The 21,297-nt window shown below is 38.8% G+C and overlaps 1 protein-coding gene across 3 annotated transcripts in view; it reads right to left on the minus strand.

The window, feature by feature from the left end:
- Positions 1-21,297, minus strand: part of JAK2 (Janus kinase 2) — a 78,470-nt gene that overhangs the window by 45,758 nt on the left and 11,415 nt on the right. For all 3 annotated transcript variants that reach the window (XM_053466059.1, XM_053466067.1, XM_053466075.1), the window contains exon 2: positions 742-987. In XM_053466059.1, coding sequence (XP_053322034.1) covers positions 742-961 — 220 coding nt within the window. In that variant the 5' untranslated portion in view covers positions 962-987. The remainder of the gene's footprint in view (positions 1-741; positions 988-21,297) is intronic.

Genomic DNA, 21,297 nt, shown 5'->3' on the forward strand with positions numbered 1-21,297 from the left:
AATACAAAAAAAAACTATGCAGTCAGTTGTAGAAAAAGTTAACTAGCAAAATAATCCACTCTACAAAAACCTGCTAAACAAATATTTTGTGTTCACGTTTCACTAAACATAAATAACAAGGTGAATAACAAGCACAGCAGAAAATAAAGAACACATCATGTAGTAAGATATGGCGGACAAATACAGACAAACTATATCTCTCTGGATCCAGTTTTATCTCTGAATGCTGACACGGATGCAGACGGTATCAGACACAATGTCTATTTCCTTATTATGACTTGATTTATATAGCACCCTCATATTCTGTAGCACTGTACAATTAATAAACAAGGGGGGGGCTCTGTTTTTTTTAATACTCCTCCATCCGACCATGGAGCGTCTCCACTCATCTCTCCCTTAGCAATGCATAAAACTGCACAGGGCCGCACCTTATCTCAGTAAAAACACTTGCTTTACTCGCCAAACGTCATATAAAAAAAAAAAAATAGAACATATCAACAAAGTGGCTTTGGGGTCTCCAACATACTGTCTGTCTCTCGCTTACCAAGCACGCTCCCGCCCAGTGTGTTGCACCAACAAACAGGACATGAGTAGCGCAACACATAATATGGGCTTACAGAAACAAAAGTTGATGAGCTAAAACTAGTTTCATGTAAAAAATACCAGAGGGCTATATCATGTAAAAGCCCCCCTATAGCAAAGGATCAGCTATTCCCACCCCAAACGAAATGTAAAACTCACCGCAGGCTTTAGCAGCTGTGATACATATCTCTTCAGCCACGTACTCCCCTGGTGGCAATTGCAGGCAGTCTCCATTCTCCTTCCCCACGCTGTGGTACAGACGGATGGAGAATCCCGCGTCGCTCTGCTTTGGCACACTCGCATTCGAATTATGTTCCTCGCTAGCGTGGACAGGAGGGGCTGTGGTTATGTTCATTTCAGTCATTGTGAGGCAAGCCATCACATTACTTCATAGAGAACGGTTACCTGCGAAAGAAAATAGGCAGACTAGATTAGTTATGCCGTGTTTGGATACTTCATTTATCTGCAGCGTCGGGTACAGTGAACAATACTGTGGTGGTATATGCGGGATTACAACTAATATAAGGGGTAGAAGAGACACACACGATGGCATTGTAAAGACGGTTGGACAAGCAGAACATTGTAGGCACATCTGCTAATTTCAAACAATGTAAATTTAGGCGTTAACAAAATCTTATGTCTGTACAGCCCAGGACATTATATAGGAGGTGTTAACCGGACAATCCAGCCATCATTTGCATATATAATAGCTGTGTGGCCCCTTTTTGTATAATCTATTTTGCAAATGCATGGGGAATTCTGCATTTTGACCCATTTACCTGTAGACCGTTTTTATCTCAATAAAGATGTCACTGAAACTGCTACAGTCATGTGAAAAAGAAACTACACCCTCTTTGAATTTTATGGTTTTACATATCAGGACATCTGTTCCTTAGCGGTCTAAAAATTAGGTAAATAGAACCTCAGATGAACACCACCACATGGCATACTACACAATGTCAGGAGTTATTCATCAAAAATAAAGCCAAAATGGAGAAGCCATGTGTGAAAAAAATAAGTACACCCTTACTTATTCCATACAAATCAGGAAGCTAAGTAGCAGACAGGTGCTGCTCTTGATTAATTGATCATCAGCAAGTGCGACCACCTCTATAAAAGTCAAAGTTTTAGCAGTTTGCTGGTCTGGAGCATTCTGGTGTGTGCTAACACAATACTAAAGGAGGAAAAACCATCAGATATTATCTTGGAGAAGCAATTGTTGCTGCTCATCAATCTGGGAAAGGTTATAAGGTAGTTTCCAAACAACCGGAAAAAGACTGAACAAGTATGGTTTGTTTGGAAGGGCTGCCAGGAGAAAGCCTCTTCTCTCTAAAAAGAACATGGCAACACGGGTTAAATATGCAAAGTTGCATCTGAATAAACCACAAGACTTCTAAAACAATGTCCTTTGGACAGACAAGACCAAAGTGGAGACGTCCACAATGCACAGCACCATGTTTGGCGAAAAAAACTAAACACAGCATTTCAGCACAAACACCTCGTACCAACTGCCAAGCATGGTGGTGGAGGGGTAAAAAGAATTATAAAAAAAAAAAAACATAAGATCTATTGTGAGCCCTTCATAAAGCTCTTATACATTTGCAATAGGAGCTTCAGGGTTAATGCTGACATCACTAAAATGTTTACTCTCACTGCTCCCATATCACTTGCTCCTCATATGCTCAGAAAAAAAGGTAGAAGGGAAAACAAGCTGGCAAAGAACCTTATCTCATAAAAACAAATGGCTGATGCAGGCAAAGACAGTTGTTTTCAAAGTGACGGCTTACATTTGCTATACACATACTAGGTTCCTGCCCACAATTTTTTTTTTTTTAACTTCAAAAGTCTTTGGTTTCGAATATATTGCTGTAGAAGATAAGGTATTCTATCATCTGGAATGGAAAATAAAAAAAAAGGCATTGCACACGTAAAAACACATTAATGTCCTATCTATGCAAATGGAATAAGAACCCCAGAAACAAAATAGACCTCTTTTGGCATTTAAAGTTGGTTTAACGAAGATATGTCCGTCATAAAGTTGGCCATTGTCTACCCTGATGACTTCATAGAGAAAGAAAAATATGAATGTTTTACACTTAAAGGTACCATTATAATACCTCTCAAAATGTTGCAAACTCCAATCAAAAGGTATTACTATTCATGTGAAAAATTATTTATATTATATATATATATACATATACACACACACTGCAATACGTAGTTTAGGGTTTACAGCACCACCTATAATAACACTACTACATAACAAGGAGCAGCCCTGTCAGTTCGTTTGGCATAACCGTTTCTTTACAAATAACAGTACCTCAGCCTCCGCTTCACAGACAAACCCTCGGCTCCATCCCATTCAGCTTAATTTTGCATCAAGGCTAGGACGCTGTAGGCCCACAGACGGCTGCCGACTCGATTCAGTCGTAAACTCTGCTGGTGCTGAGCTGTGGTCTGCTCGGAAGCAGACACCAGCCTTGGTTTCTAAATGAAACTTTGAAATCAGAGGGAGTTGAGAGAAGCAAACATTATTTGCTTGACTGATCCCTGCACAAAACAGAAATCTGGGCCTCTTTAAATCCCACAGCGCTGGGACATAGGACATAACAAGTAGTGCATAACATAACAAATTGACTTACAGAGACAGGTGAGGCGGGCCCTGATCAAACAAGCTTACAATCTAGGAGTTAGGCTGTATTTATTACACAATAGGTAAAAAGGAACATGGGAGGGCGTTAAACGGGCAATGTTGTAGGCGTCCTTAAAGAAGTGGGTCTTGAGGGATTTTTTGAAGGACCGAAGATAGGGGGAAAGACGGATAGGCCGGGTTAGAGCATTCCAGAGGATCGGGCAGCCCTTGAGAAATCTTGTAAGCGGGCATGAGAGCTAGAAATCACAGGAGAGGACAGAAGGAGATCATTGGATGAGCGGAGAGACGGGTTAGTAGTTAGTTGAAAGTAAGAATACAATACAACACAACAGAATTCATGCTTTTTCAGGCACTATGGGGGTTCCCGAAAGTTTCATCCAACCCACAGACTGACCCCTTAATCTAGGACACTACTGTGGTGTTTTTGCATTGTGCTTGACTCCTCTCCTTGTAAAAATATCCAAGGAGTGGTTGGACTTTAAGAGATGACATTTCCAACACATGCCAAGAATGTAATTACACGGGAAAAAGACCTGCTCTAAGCAGACGATGTATCGGGCTAGCGGGTGACATGGCACTTTGGTTGCAGCTGCTGTACACGTCCAAGCAGTGCTGAGTCAGTTACAGGATCCGAGGGCAGTTTCAATTAACACCAGGAGCCAACAATTACTGTTCCAGTGAATTTCTGACGGATTGCTCATGAACAAGTAATAGCTCCAAAATACACGCCAGGACTCAGCTTTAACATTTACACTATCACCAAGGGCAGAGTCCTTGTCAAAGTTGGCTTTACTTTATAGTTGACATTTTCTTTAAATCTTTTGAACTATTAAACCGCATCCAATTTCATTATCATGATCAAAGTACTGGATCATGAGGCAGGATGTTGGAAAGCTATGAGCACAGAGGACGATATGCTTGAATATAAATGCTGAATATCCCAACAAGTCTTATAAAAAAAAAAAATAAAAAAAAAATCATACTGGTCCGCTCAGTAGCATGCTCACTTTTTTCAACTCCTCCAACCATGGAGTCACAAACACAACAAGTAAACTGTTAAAATATTAATGAGAGACCATTTTCGCCAAGATCTCACACAACTTCCAGATGTTCCTTTTGCCTTGAGTTACTAATTCTTACTCCTCTCCAAACTAAGTCTTCTCTTTTCCTTTAGTGCTTCATCCACTGCCACTAATACTCTACCTATTATATGCGGCACAGGAAAAAAAGCTGTCACCTAAAACTCTCTTTGGATTTAGAAACCATCACACCCAAATTGTGTGTGTATGCATATGTATATGTGTATATGTGTATATGTGTATATATATATATATATATATATATATATATATATATATGACATATGGAAAGATGGATAGATATATATATTATACACACATATCTGCATATTGGAAACTTTTTTTTTTTTTACCAATAGTTTAGAAATGAGAAGCTTGGAGATGTGGCTTCCGTAAACAACCGTTAAAAGTCTAAATGATTTTGAATGCCTGCTGAAGCCAAGTAAATAATGTGAAATGAGTGTTTTATTAACTGCATAGCTTGGAATATTCCCTCTTGCTTTGTACGTCAAAAAAATGACTAAGTAATCGCTACAAGCTATCCATTAAGTTCAAGTATATTATTCATTTTTACAGTACTTCTGTTTATTTTCTAAAGCATGTTAACATGTTTTTCAGCCAATTACGGTTTATTCAATGTAAAGGCATAAAGGGTGCCCTTCAGCAAGCCATAGCAGAATTACACAATGTAGAATGTATACATGCCACGTTGCACAGTTTTTACAACATCCCAGTACCCATAACAACACTAACAGGTTACTTACCTATATTATTTGAGGCAATAATGGCAAGCATGTAATAGCTGTTTAGGGCTTTGTCAAAAGAATATGTTAACGGCAGTACTTAAAACAATTGCAGAAGAAAAATTAGCTCTCATCTGCCATCAAATTCTGTTTAAGCATCAGATTTAAATCAGTTTCAAAAATATTGTTCTGGTTTTAGAACAGTTCTGGGTTTTCATCATACGTTTTCAGGCAGCTGCATATTAGCCATGTCTGTGTGCTCTGGCACGGTTTTATTTTGCCTAGTAAGTTTGCCTTATCATTCTGCCGGTGGTAAGTCCATAGAATGGTGCAGTGTTAATCACCCAGCCAGACACTCTGACTAATGACAGTCTATGGAGGAATGGACTTCATAAGCATTGTCATAAAGAATCAGCTTAGTGTGGTGTTTGAGCAGGAACAGATTCCCAAAACATCAAATGACAGACAATAGCAGCGTCTAGGTCTACATCTAAATGAAGGTCAATGGAACAAAATTAATTATATATATATACATACATACACATATACACTTTGTGGAGTAGAATAAGCCAAAAGGGTGCTTCTTAAATTTCACAGGTCAGTTTTCTTTCCAAAGTGTGCTTTTTAACAGTTAAGAGTCATTTAATAACTGTTTATTTGCACTGACTAAAATACAAAGATGTATGAATAATAGGTGCTCAACCTTGCAACAAGTATGCACTTATAGCGCTAGCTAAAGAAAAGTAATTGTAGATCTAAAAATTGAGCATTAGCGTGCAAGTGCCTTAATCATTAGGACTCGCTCAGGCCAATAGACGCCATACAATTATCCACTTGTTGGACAACTTGCAAAAAAGCGAGCTCTTTATGCTGAAGATCCATGGTGATATCGGCCTAATGCATCTTCTGCCCTGCTTATGTGGGAAGGATAAAAGTACATCCACGTCTCATGAATTATCGTAGTATTTTTATGTACAAGACGCAAGTGAAATCTAGTGGTAGGAAAATCTAATTAGGAGAAACGTGAACAAAATGAACCATTATCCAAGTGCCCTACACTAAGTAAAGGTTGTGGGCGTCGAGATCGTGACTTGCTCCAAAACCGGTCGAGAGAGTTCAACGTTACGTTCGGGCAGATATTTTGCTGGATGTTAAACTCTCCAGAAAGGCCAAATCAATCTGCCCCTTTTGCTCTATTGATGTTCCTTGCTTCTAATTTATTAAAGGGTATACACACACGTTACTATATAAATAGCTATCAATAGGTTACTAAGCCCTATGCCCTAGCCCCCTTTTTTTATCTATACATCTAAAAGAAAAACTGTCCCTCTTTGGCCCTTGGAAATGTTGCGAGGGATGCCAAAAGTATTACTTTCCACTTCCTGGCCAAGTACTGATAGGGCCTGAAGCCCCACAACAGCTGTGGACATTCCGTAAGCACTGCAATAAAGTGAGTTGTGAACGCTGAGCTACGTATACATTTCACAGGGAAAACAACTTATTCTAAGAGTAAATTACTACAGTGCCCCTGTTCATAAATAGTGTGGATACATATATAGATGGTATATTAGATGCTCACAGGAGGTACAAATATATACCAACAGCTCTGTATGCCCTGATTCTTTGAGCCCCTCCACTGCGTCCTCCTCATATAGAGCAGCTGGCCGGTATGGGTTGGGTTTACGCCTGCAAAGACAACCACTGAAGAGCTTTATTTGTGTTTTGTACTAGCTTCCGGGGTTCCGTTAGGCGGCATAGCAGGCGCTGGGATAGACTGCGACATCCTAAATAATAAGCAAACACTGGAACTATGCAATGGAATGAGGATGTCTGTCTTCCAAAAATTGGAAGTGTCATGCTGCAAAAATACAGAAAGTAGAATATATTTATACAGTGCTGTGAAAAAGCATTTCACAATTACTTCTATATTTTGCTTATTTGTCACACGTAAATATGTCAGATCATCCAACTCATTTCAATATAAGACAAAGTAAACACATATGACTTAAGACTAGAATTGACAGACTGAGACATTAGTTGGAGAGAGTGCTGCTCGCAAGCTTACAATCTTATATGTATACCACGCTGCTTGTACTTTTCCTTTATGCGCATTTGCCAGGTATTCTGCATCCCACATGCTGGTCTAAAATCGGAAATGCTAATGGTCACCCTTCCACAAATATTTATCTTGTAACTGACTCATGCCTTTCGGAGCTGCCTCACAAACAGTCTATTGATGGAGGAACACTGGACCATTGCAGGCATCCAAGCCGCTTACATCGCTAAGACAAACAAATGTGAACAAACAGAAAAACATTGGCAGAGTGCACGTCTCTGCTGGGGTGAAAGCATGCAAAAGAGTTTTGATCTCCATCTTTCTTGTGCACCCTACAAAAGGCCACACGGTCAGCAGGGCCTGAAATTGGTGGCATATTGGGGGCAGAGGGATCATTGTGGTGGACTGCTCAGTATTGGTGTGCTTCAGTGGGGCCGGGTGTGCGTCACTTGGTCAGTCATTAAAAACTATCCCCCTGTGGAGGGAAAAAAATGGATTGTGCCCCCCTCCACCCCCACCCTAGTAGAGCACAGACTGAATGGAAGGTTCAGATTGGCAATAATCAGCGGATTTTAATTTGTGGATGCTGCTCACTGCCCTTCACTACACAAACACTTGCAAAGCTGCCGAGAGTAATCTACAAGATCGACTGCGTTTGAAAAAGTTCCATTTGAAGCGGTTTACAAGGGCAGGGGCGGAAATCTGTGTTGTCAGCACAAAAATGAAAAGAAAGAAAAAAAAAATACTGAGAACAAACATTTTTAAAGCTTAATTAGATCTTTGTTTAAACTACTGCTACATAATAAAACACAAGCCAGCATTTTGGCAATTTTGACTACAGTATTCCTGTTTATGTGTCTATGTTTCCAGATTGTAAACTTGTTTTCTTGCCCTGCTGCACTGAACTGGTAACATGTAAATCGGCAAAAGAGGGTTCCACAAATGGACACACAAAATAAAGAATTCATTTACTGTGGTGGTGAACGGTTCAGCTTACCCATGACATCCTTTATCAAGCCCTTGTAAGATGATTTCCAGTGGCAGGAAAGTGCTCCCAACGAAACCATTTTCCATGCATGTACACACAGGTATGAATACACCCCCTGCCAACAGCGTCACCAGAGCTGGCACCTGCGTATATATCGCCATACCTGGGACCTCTCCGGGTTTGATCCGGAGATTGCCGGGTGAAGCACCGATTCTCCCGTTCCCCGGGTCAAGACCCGAATCCTCCAGGTCGCGGGAGCAGGGTGTTGACACGACCTGCTCCTCGCCCATTTTCCCTTTTAATGAGGGTGCTTTCCGCTGCTGTCGGCAGGACCCCCCGCTGACGTCAGTGGGCAGTCCTGGCCGCGTGCCGCAAGGGAAGGCTCCGGGTAGCCCGAGCCCAGAAGCTCCCATGTATCGCCTGCCTGGAGATGTGCATTGTTGGGTGTGGGGGGGCAAATGCAGATGCATAATCTCCTCATGCTTTGCAAAAGGGGTGTCACAAAAACTTAAAGTGATCACGCAGCCATCATACGCATTTGAGAAATAGGCTGGAAGAAGGGCCTCCTTCAATCCACAGCAGTGTAATCAGTGATATAAAAGACTGCTCAAGGAGCTCCAAATAAAGATCATTATTTATCAGGAACAAAAATGTGTTATAATGTAATAACGCATGTAAGATGGCTGTTTCCTCAAAGCAGAGGTTGGATTGTTTCATTAGTTACATACAGCTGTGAAATATCATATAAAAAACAAATAAATGGCTAAACAAAACAAAACAAAACAAAACCTTATGAATAACCCATATGGTGTTTGTACGATGGGCCAGAACTGGTCTTAATTTAGTGAAGTAGTAGCAAAAAGGTAAAAACGGCAAATCCAGATAATAACGATAGTATTATTATTAAGAATAATAAATAATGCTTCCTGTCAGTGCCCAGTTCATAAGAGTTTTCCGTGTATTATTTGCTAAAAAAATTACCAAGTCTTCTTGAAAGGCTTCAGAAAAGTACAAAGCTGCTTTTAGCAACATTCTTGCGGTCAGAAAAAAAAAAAAGAAAAAAATTTGTGTTGTTGAAATAGCAAACATATCTTTGATCAGTTTGTCAAAGCAAAATGTAAGACCTCTAGCAACTAAAGTTACAGCACCAAACAAGGTGTATGACACCAGCAGGTGATTTACGGCCCACGCAGCCGAGTCACTTGCCCCAGGGTATGGTATGGGGTGAGACATGCAGCCCGGGGCAGCCCTGTGTGGCTATAGGTGTCCATAGGGGGCATGGTCCGCAGCTCTGCTACCGATTGGTTCAGGTAGCCTTTGTGGTGGGGGGGGGGGACTTCCAGACAGGAAATTAGATCATGAAATATGATTGTATAGAAAAATATCTGCCATAAGCTGCACAATTGTGAGAAAAGAAACTTTGTGGGCGTTTTTTTTTTTTTTTTAAATAAGCTAGAAATTCCCACTATTTGCAATGCTTGAGGTTCTGTTTGTTTTCATGTATATAAAACTCATTGCAGAGGCTATCCAATATACGGGTACATTGGTACGGGTGATCGCCGTGCTTTCACAACACAGAAAAAGTCACGCGTTTCCCGTTTGAACCAGCAGATGACATGTTTTAGCAACAGCGGAATTATCCAATCATGGCATCGGTTAACTACGACTACCAAAGATGGGCTCCTGGCACATTACGGTTATCAGTTACGGGTGATGGAGTGGAACGCACATGAACCAAACGTTATTTAGTAAAGAAACATGAAAACATCTGAAAACAAAAAAAAAACCCTAAGACACAGAACAAAATGTTTAGAGTTTTTGAAGTCAAGGCGTACGCCTATTGAAGCAGGATAAAATATCATTCTGTGCGCAGTGAGCATATCATAAACGGGGCACGCGGGTCCCAAAACAGTTTAGAAACTAGAAAAAGAGGAGTTTCCGTAGGTACACTGTAATTAAAGAAACTATAATCCACACTATTAAAGGGACACTCTAGCCATAATATGCATTTAATAGCCAAGTGGCCCCTTTCAATGAATGAGTTAAGGGATGGTGAAGAAGGAGGCCGCATGTGATGCTACACTTTAACCCCTTGGCTGCTAAGCCATTTCACACCCTGGTGCTAAGCTAGTTGTCGGCATTTTGGTGCATCTCACGTTTAAACGCGTTTCAAGTAAATTTCTTGGGAATAAACTATACAAACCATATATTGTTTTTTTCAGCACACCCAGCAGATTCCAAATATACCATTTTTATATGTGTATGTCTCATTAGGTTTGCAAAATACAACCAAAAATGGGAAAAAAGTGTAATTTTTCACTTCCAACTCAATAAAAACTAGTTTGTAATGTTATTTTTCTAAACTCTAATATCAAAACCTGTGTTGCTAAATATTTGTAGTAGGTAACCGGTCTAAAATAAACAGACATTGAGAACAGTAGACTATGTTTTTCTAATATTTTATTGCTAAAAGTTAAATTTATTAGACTATCACAAAATTCATCTTTAAATTTAATGCATGGCTGCATCAATTAAACAGCTCTAGCTGCCCGGGATGTTAAAATATGCCAACAAAACTATATATTTTTAGAAACTACACCCCCAGCCGCAGCAAATGAGGTCTTATTTGTATTTGTATCACAAATCTGACTTGCACAACAAATAAGTGAATATCACACAAATAAAAATAAATAAAATTAAAAGCGACAAGTTCATTTATGTCTTCCGCACTCCAGGTTTGTCCTAGAAACACATGCAGCCCCTCATTTGATGCGCCAAGGGGTGTAGTTTCTGAAAATATATACTTTATTTACCATAATTTAACTTCCCAGCTGTCTAGAGCTGTCTAAATGCAGCCATCACCCCTAAATGTTTTAAGACAATTTTTTAACAAGATTCTCCAATCTGCCATATCTGAAGTTAAGGTGGTCTAGACATCTGGGAAGTTAAATTAGGGTACATAAAGTACACATTTCAAGAAACTACACCCCTTGGAGCTTCAAATGAGGGGTTACATGTATTTCTAGGACAAAAGTTAAGTTCACAGATAATGATGGAATATGTCGCTTTGGCTAGAAAATACGTTTTTTCTAACCATAGCGACATGTTCATTTGTGTCTTGCGCACTCCAGGTTTGTACTAGAAACACACGCAGCCCCTCATTTGATGCGCCGAGGGGTGTAGTTTTTGAAAATATGTACTTTTTGTGCCATAATTTAACTTCTTACGTGAGCAGTAATGCCACGGCAAGGCTTCAACCCTAATTACTGATCATTCACACGCCTTTCATATCTCCATTCACTCGCAGAAGCACACACCATACTTTCCATACATTCACTCGCAGAAGCACACACACCATTCTTTCCCCTTACAATCCCAAAGAGATGATCGTAAAGGGAGAAAAAAATCACTTTTACAGCAAAGATAAGTTTTGCAGTAAAAATGCAAGGGGCTCCAGGGATGACATGGTTAACTTACGTACTACAGGCTATACGGCTGATTTTTGCAGTTCATCTGGATTTCAAAAATTGCCTTCCTCTACCATTGGCTAAATTTAACCCCATGATCAAAGGGATCATGGGGTTAAAATTTAGTATCGGCCATTTTAAAAAAGGGAATGTGACTTTTTATAGCTGTATGATCACTGTGGTAACATTGGCTACCACAGCGATCATTTAGCTAGAATACTTAAACTTTTTTTTTTTTTTTTTTAAAGTTAAACCAGTTTATGTTTAGATAATTTAATTTGGGGGTCTCTAGGCAATTTTGATCTTTATTTATCTGCCTTTAGAGACCCCCAAATCATTTTTTTTTACTTTTTTGTACATTTTTATTTTTTTAACATAACATTTTTTATTCTTTTTTTACAAGCATTATACCGTTGGAAAGGTGAGGCGATTACCTTTCCAACGGTATATGTTGGGGGATACAGGCATCTAAGCAGCATGCCCCCATACCGTGAAAACTGACAATTGTCAGTTTTCAATAAAGTTGCGCGGTGACGTCATTGCGTCATTACGCGCGACGTCACCGGCCGGATCGGGTGGTCCCGGTGATGCCCTTCAAAATGAGGGGCAGATCGCCGGGGTAGGTGGTGATGGGGGTCCACAGACCCCCATCAAGGTAGGAGAGTGCTAGCGACGGCATGGTGCCGTCGTTAGCACCTGACTGGGACTGCTAGCGACGGCACCATGCCGTCGTTAGCAGTCAAGGGGTTAAAGCACGCTTAGTTGTGTTAAATTATTTCAATGACTTTTGAACCCCCAACCTCTTCTCTTCACCCCATCCTTATAAAGAGGTTCACGATTTAACTTAATGGGGAGGAATAAGCATTCACAGGAAGACTGGTGCTCCCACATGTATACACAAGGTTATTATGTATTGATGTTCTGTTTTTTTGTTATCCTGTAAACGTCATCATTACATAGACTTGGTAAAAGGTCAAATAAAACAAAGTCAAATCTACAAATGCTCAATTTGTAAAGAAGCTGCATCTATTTTGATCTAACAAGTTAAAGAAAATTAAGGGTTTAAATAAACTCAAAAGCATATAGATTTTTATCAGCGTGTCCTTGAGGGAACAGTGTCATTATTTCTTAAAACGTGGATTATAGGGGGGGGAAAGTAAATCCTAATACAATTACATTTAAGCTACTATTCTTTACGCATTGGTTTAACTAGCAGACTTGATTAGCAAACACATGCTTACTGGTGTCTTTTATTGCATGCCAGGTATTTGTCCTTAAGACTTGCTTTTCTGACGCCTCTTCTATCCTCGTAAAGTCTGACTTTTTTTTTTTATATACGTTCATCGAAGATTTGCACAATACGCGGGCAGTAAACTATACTTTTGTTACGTAGATTGAGACTAACGCTCATTTTTTTCATCCTAGCAGGAATTAGAAACGCAACAGAAAATGAAAACAAAATTCATAGTTGAGTTTCCCTATCGTCTACAAAAACAGAAGATGTCTCGATAAGCCCTTTTTGTTTTGTTCTTCCATACACGTGTGTGTTATAACCATGGCAGTAAAGCACTCCTCGCAAGGGCTGCACAGCCACGTCCACACGGTTATTTTACCATTGCGCTTACTTTGAATAAAGCTGCCATGACAGATCACCTGCCAAAATTGGCCCAGCCTTGGACACATTTGGACAGCGATGCAGACATAAGTAAATAAAGGGGCAGACAATTACACTGTTGAACTTGTTAAATGCCAGAGCAGTGAACCGGGTTTATTTAGATTCCACTAACACACGGCCTCCTCTGAAAATGATCAAGAAAATGGACAGTGAGAAAAAAAAATGTATTATATAACAAATTATATATAATGATCAATGTGTTTTCTATGTACCTCTTTTTTTTTTATATGGATGATGTTTTCTGATCTTTCACAGATTTTCCCCAAAATGAAATAAATTTGAAAGTACCTTTATGGACTCAGAAACTGATGAGGCCCTGGTGTTTAAAGGGACACATCCGCCATCACATGCATTTACATTTTTGGTGTGGCCTGAAATCAATGGAGGGGGGGGGTCTGCAGAATGCATTCGACTCTTTCCCCCATATCCCAGATACATGAAATGAAATAATCTCCCAGCACATGGTGTACTCGCCTCCAGTTCTGGCCACGGTCAATACTTTAAGCAGAGGTCTATTTAGACACAAGTGCGCATATATAGAGTTTTTCCATTGGAACACTTTCCTGCTAGCGATTTACAGCTTCAAGCAGCCAAACAGTGGCAGGAAATGTCAGATCATGGAGGAGGAAGAAGGCAACTTTTGCAGCATGGCTATAAATTCTGGTCAGGTAAGTACTTTTTGGGGGGGAAATGCCTATTTTAGGGCTTTGATGTGCATTCCTCTATAGCAGCAGTGTCAGGGACATTAGACATGTTTCATTCTTCAAAGAAAGCCGCGAGTGTTCTGCACTAAAATGCTGAAACTAACTCAACCGACAACGTATGGCATCTAGTTACAGGTGGCCTATGGAAGTAACTGAGAGTTAACAAGCATGGAACGGCCCCTGGCCATTTCTATTTAGAAAATATGAACCAGCACTGTTATTCCTTTCAACTTACAAACATGACATCAGGTTATATATGGGAAGTGTGTTCGGAACAAGCTTAACCACAGACAGACAGGGCTTAATAGTGCATTTAGCGGCAAGTCCCATCTTGAGTAGCTCAAATATTTTAACTCCTTGGGCCATTAGAGGAAAACAGATCTCGATGGTCGAATGTTTCAAAATGTAAGGCAAGTTTCCTCTAAACAAGCAGCCTCAGTTGTTACCTTTCTAGACATCGTTCTTTAGAAAAGATTTAAACCACGGCTTGCTGGGTTTCCGCAGATTTATATGAGCAGTCTGCTTTTGATGATTATGTAAGCCTAGAGGGATTTTGCATTGCTTGTGTAGGAAATGTGCTTTTAGACCATGAAATGACTGGGCCGGTCGACTTAAACCCCTCGATTTAAAAGCTGCTAACCATCCCTTGTGTGTAACGGAGGAACCATGTGACAGCTGAACTTATTTGCGAATGCAAATTGCCATTGAAAAATGAAAAATAAAATCAGTACCTACTTCATCTATCTAAGGAAAGCCTGATAGATTCAGATAAGCTAAACACTTAAGGAATCATTTCCTCCTCGACCACCTGATTTTAAATGCTTCCAGTGATTGGTATAACGCTATGGAATCCGCTGGGGCTATCTAATTAAATGTAATGTTTAAACTGACAAACAGGTGATGATCCAAGGTACAGGGTTTTGAACTGGAAAGCATTCAAGATACATAATATACTCTTTATACTTGATTGTGTGGCCTTGGAAAAGGTCTGGTTTAACCCAGTCAAATAAAGTGATGCCATCCTCAAACGCTGCACTGTTTTGAAGGTCAGAGCCACGCTCCGCTTACAAAATCACAGTAAGACTTTAAGGCCGAGGACTTGGGGCAGAAATAAGAAGTTAACTGCCAAAAGGCTGGCCGGCTGATGTCACATAAGTGTACCAGAGCGATTTGACATGCTAGGCGCTCATGTGAAATGTGTATTGTGGGTGAGGTACCATGTATTCCTCACAACTAAAAAGTCTACTATTACTCACTCTATACAAAGAAGGACCTGAAGTACAAAGCTGGATCCAAGGCTCTCAAAACGTTTCATATTAAAAGACAAAATGCTCCTGTTATAAATGATTAAAAGCATGGATGTAATTTTAGGGAGACAAGATTCACTTTTTATTTTCATTTTATACACATGTAAAACATTGTGGCTATATTGTAATGGCGATGGGTTATATACAAATCAAAATTTTTATTGGCTTTGATTGGAATTCCGGGCATTTACTCATCTCTGCAAATTAAGTCAATACAACCAGAGCTAAAAAAACGAGACAAGGGCAAAGTAAGCAAGGTCAAAACAGAGAGGGTAACTGAAAAGAGACGACTGATGCTCCCATTTACACCCGCTTGCATTTTGGTCATATTGTAGAGCTGGGAGGAAGCACATGGCTTTAAATCTTATCCAATTCATATTGGGATATTGCTTATCTCGAATCAGTAACAAACATTTTATAGTCATTAGCGGGGGGGGGTTTATACACTCCCATGCTTAGCTGTCAAACAACCTTGGGTTTTATTATGCAAACACAAAGTCCTGGGGCAACACAATCACAAATTTTGTAATCCTCTGTATTAATCTTTGTTCCCTAAAATAGCTTTCTGTTCTAGATCAAACCCACCCTCAATGTATTATTTTTAACCATGTGTGAGCATGGTGGCCCAGTCTGGACTGGAAGATTGTTAGCACAGGCTGCTCTGTACCAGTAACCAGATTTATGTCTGCTGGGTTTATCTTCTTCAATCTTTAATTCCACCTTTTGCGCTCATTACAAAAAATGGCAATGACAATCAGGAGCTATTAGACGTACAAGAATATTATATTATATATATATATATATATATATATATATATATATTATTGTTAATTTTTTTGTCCAATTTTGGTGTATTAACACTACTTATTAAAAAGTAATACAACAAAATTGGACAGAAAAATTAAAATTCAATAACAATATATTATATATATATAATTCTTAACAGCAATCACACTCAGATCATGCCCAGGCAATCAGTACATGCTAGAACCTGGGCATGAGAGGAGTGTGATTGTTGTCAAAAAACGGCCAAAAATAATAGTCTGCCGGTTCCAGCATGTACTGGCTACCTGGGCATAAAAGGAGTGTGATTGCTGCAATTATATATATTTTAATATTGTTATTGATTTTTGTGTCCAATTTCGGTGTATTACTTTTTTTTTTTTTAAGGTAGGGGGTCAGTTTTGGTTTCAGTCAAGTGAATGCTGAATTTTCAGTTTTGGTTCAGACACAAGTGTTTTTTTTTTTTTTTTTTGAGTAATGTAACTTGTAATGACATGCCTTTAAAGGGAAACGTCCTAATAAAAAAACAGACAAGTAATATCAGTAAGATACGAGAACCTAGGTCTATGGAAAAAAACCACCAATTTTAACCCATGTATGCCATGATTGATGCTAATTGCAAATTTAAGAGCTACTTGTAATCCCAAGTGATTATGCAAGTAAGTCATTGACTCATGTCACAAGAGAAGTGAATGTCGAGTGTGCACGTATTCACAACACATCAGTTCCAGGTTATGAAACTCTGAGAAAGAAGGGAAAACTAATTCTAAAAGTCTCTCACATTTCAAATACTTTTATCACTATTAAAGGAAATAATAAAAGTTAAACAGCTTGGTGGGTGTTTAGCACAGTTTTAGCAGCGCCAGATAAAAAAAAAAAAAAGATTGCTCTACAGTTCTCTGATACTGTTGAATCATTACTTATTCCTCTCCGATCACATGTTCCAAAGGATGAATGGCGAAGAGCTAGTTAACCAAACTATTCCAGCTTCTGCATTCCATGTCAGTGAATACTAGAGTGATTTATTCAAGTTCTTTAAGACAGACCAGTACACAGACACTGGCAGCACCGTACCAATGAAATGCATTAGGCGGCTATACAGGTACCACGCTGTGCACGTCTGTACTGCAGCTTGAACACTTTTAGGATGCCTTATCAGTATTTGCATAAAATAAAGAAGGATTTTTGTACTGCTATCAGGTAAGCCTGCTGTCCTTTACCTTCCTGCTTCAGTTCTGGTTAGGGTACATACAGGAATAGGGCATGGATTGAACTATTCCAAATACAAGTTTGAAAAGTATGGCTATTTCCTGTATTGTTTATTGGACTAAGGTAATTAATACATTTCAGCATTTTACCAGAATATGGGTATTTTTTTGTATAAAAATGGTCTATATCTCCCCTTCTGTTTGAGATAGAGTGTCTATGAATACCCATTGGGTTCACTTGTGTTTTTGCTCTAGTAAAAACAGGTCTCAGCTCACTTCCCATCAGTACTTTAGACACCATAAGGTTTATTTCTGCATTTCCCCACAGTACAGCAATTCACAATGTACTCTGGAGCACCACTTTAATCACATGAAGTGTTGAATTACAGGACTAAACCATTTTTGCTTTGAGCCAGGGCACATTATCCTGCTGAAAGGACACCCTTTATCCACGTCTGCAACAATGCTTAGATAGGCGATATCTGTCAACGTAACATCCACATGAATGGCAGGACCCGAGGTTTCCAGCAGAACTTCACCCAAAGCATCACTCTACTTCTGTCGGCTTGCCTTGCAACGGATTTCTCCCCATTCGAAGCGAGGAACTATAGCCTGAGGTATACTGAACACCATGTTTAATGAGTTGGTGTAATTCAATGCTCACTGTTCAAATAGAGCTCCAGAGTTTGAAAAGCTCCCCAGTATTTAGGTCTTTGGAATTTATACACTCAAGCCAACCATTTAGGAAGACATAGAACAATTTATCTTTAAACAGTTCTACGGCTGGCTGTTCCGGTCTGAGCCGGTCATAAAGAATGGCTTTTCTAGCAGCTGCTATAGCAATTTGAATTCACTGCCTGCTATTGTGGTTGGTGTAGCTAAGCCAAATAGAATCGTATTTGACTGCCATGGCATCGCTCATAATTTATTTCCGAAGATTTTTAATTTATCACGCTTCAACGTTATTATATTAGCATTGTTAGCCAAAGGTTATCCCTTTGTTCTGTGTTTCAGGTTTAATTCATTAACTTGGATTAAAAGACTTGAATCTATTCATCTGCAAACTCCTTTTACATGTCAGCTTTACAAGAAAAAAAGACCAAAAGAAAGCTAAACATCTAGGGCTATCACATTACCTGGAAACATTACCTAACCAAAACATGGGATTTGACTCTGGCCTTAAAAGCGATAACAGCAATATTGCACTGATGTCTGATCTTGTTCAGATACTGAAAAAAAAAAATGCTTTGCCTAATAAACTTATTTGGAACGTGAAGCTTTGAAGAAACTTCCCCAAGAAACCTCCATCGTTATCGAACCATCAGAAAAAGAAGGGTGACATTGTAATCAGAAGCACGGTACACTGTGAGAATGTATCCCCAGCACGTATAAGACATTATTACAAAACGTTGTCTGATTATACCATCGACCAATATATTTCATAATTTCGGAGGGACTTAGTTTTATCACTGAGAATGAATTCAAGTTTCTATGATCAGTTGATCCCACAATAGCCACTGCCTACAGTTAACCAAAGAGGAGCAAAGATTATATTAATCCCTCTGGTTTCCCTTATAAATCCAGGCATTAAACGCCTGACTGAAAAGTCAGGTTTTTATTTAGATCCTATTTTACATATTATACATGATGCTCACCCAGTGAAGCTAGCTAGCTTTGACATTGTATCTTTATATTGAAATATCGCACATCATTATTATAAGAGCAATCCAATTCTTTCTGAAGGAGTCTTGAAGATATTTCTTTGACCACATGTATTATCTGTAGGACTTATTCCATTTCACAAAGAAAAGAAAAAAAAAGTCGAGTTTAAGACCAGTTGGGAGGTCTACAGTCTCCTACTCTGCAGAGTAATTCCCACATGAGCAGATAACACTCCAGGTGCTCAGTCTCATGTTACCAGCTCAACCTTCTCAGTTATTCTAAACAAAAAAAATCAAAGAGAGGCACTCCGGATTTGCTCCTAATTCATATGTATTTATATCAAAAGAATCCTTCTATATTGCATCATTGTAGGGAATTCTTTGCAAATAATAAACTGTACAAAACAATGCATTCCACACCTCACTTTGCACTTGCTGATAACTTGTAAGAGAAGCAGCAAATGGGTTAAGTTTTATACCGTTTTGCAAACAATTTCCAAACTTAATACAATATAAATTGATTCTTCTAAACCAAATATGTAAGAATTGGAAGCAAATCTGGAGTGCCTCTCTTTCTTACTTCTTTAATTACAGGGGTCGACACATTTGGCTTGGATGTAGGAGCCAGCCAAAAAAGTTTTGGTTTTTTTTCCCTTTACCCAATCATGTTTTTGTTTTCATATATATTACCGCGACTGGGATTTGTCGAGCCTTTCTATACATATGCAAAGATATCACAACCAATCACACAGCAGTATTCAAATTTTGTGTGATCTATATATACCCTATCTAGTCTCAGTTGAGGCAGTTATCTTTCAACATGGAGACTGTAAGCCTTGCTGATATATCAAATAAAAACCTTCAGATAAGCTAGACTTTCAATATTCATAATTGTTTTAATTCTTCTACCATGTGTGGTAATTGCCTGTACTTATATGGTGCAACATGTTGGACAAATATTAGACTACATTAATTCCGCTCATGCTATGTTTGAAACTCCTGATTAAAGACATGCCAATACTTACCTTCAGGGTATAATATAAGCAGAAAAACTATTCTTAGAAATAATAATAAATTATAGATTCCAACAAAAATTTTTTTGTGGATCTATACTATAGATACCTTGGCACTTAATGAGCTGAATAGTATAAGAATATGTATTTACATGTGTATATTATATACATACATATATTTAAATTAAGGCCACTGTATTATTACATTCAGGGGTTATCTAATTAGCATTATTATGATTACACTATTATCATATGAGTGCACTAGCTGTTACATTGTAGATACATAGATACATTGTAATACAGTCATGATGCTACTATAGGAGGTATGGGGTTTTTTTGTTTTTTTTTCTACACAAAGTGGTTCATTTTAGTTTAGATAATCTATTTGATTCATATTCTATGTTTTTGGTTTCCCTCCTTGATAACAGCACCAGCTATACTAGCTATATAATAACCTGATTTGGCCTTTCCACTATACATGATCACGTTTGGTTCAGCTCCACTCTCATGGATACGTTTTCTGTAGTCTATTAATATAAATGGGGTAAGCATGGATACATTCTTATTTGCAGTTTTCTTATAATTATGCATAACAGGCTAACATTCAAAATCTTAATGAATTGCTATGCTTATGCAGTAACTTGATATGAAATGTGCTAAAATACTCAAGTGTATCAGGTCATAGGGAGTCTTTGTACTCAAGGAATTGATCACGGCTTTAATGTTACAAACCAAAAATCATTGATGGGTAATGGAGTGGGTGAAACCAATGAACGTTCTCCGGCGTCACAGAACTCTGGTTTTTCTCACCAATCCCACCCACATATATATACTGACTGCAGAGACTGTTGGCATTTGGGGGTTTGCGTTCACAAACCACGGCTAATCCCCTGTGGGGGTTTACATGCATGTCGGTTTCTTTCATCATGACTGATCAAACCTTTTTCTTTTCTTGAAATATATCAGCAGGCACATCAACAGATTACATATTAGTCACTGTAGAAATCCCATATTTTACCAGTTTAACGCCTAATTTGAGACAATACTCCTGCCAATAGTTAGAATTTTTGGTATTGCCTGAGGACCAATTTGTGAGTGACTTTTTTAACTCATGTGAATAAATGTTATGTTTTAACTAAAGGCCCAGCCTCCATGACATCGTTTTGCGTGGTCCTGTATCTAACCCCGTTTCGAACATATGTCACAAGTATAGACAAACACAATGTGCTGAAGCTAACACACAAAAACAATGATAATCGTCTATGTCTTTATTGTACACATCCATTAAACATTCACAGTTCTTGCGGAAAAGTACGCAAACTCTTGGATCGAACCTCTGATTATTTTAAGTCATTTCGTTGTAGATTAGATTTACTTC

Source organism: Spea bombifrons, chromosome 1 (assembly GCF_027358695.1).
Source record: "Spea bombifrons isolate aSpeBom1 chromosome 1, aSpeBom1.2.pri, whole genome shotgun sequence".
NCBI lineage: Eukaryota > Metazoa > Chordata > Amphibia > Anura > Pelobatidae > Spea > Spea bombifrons.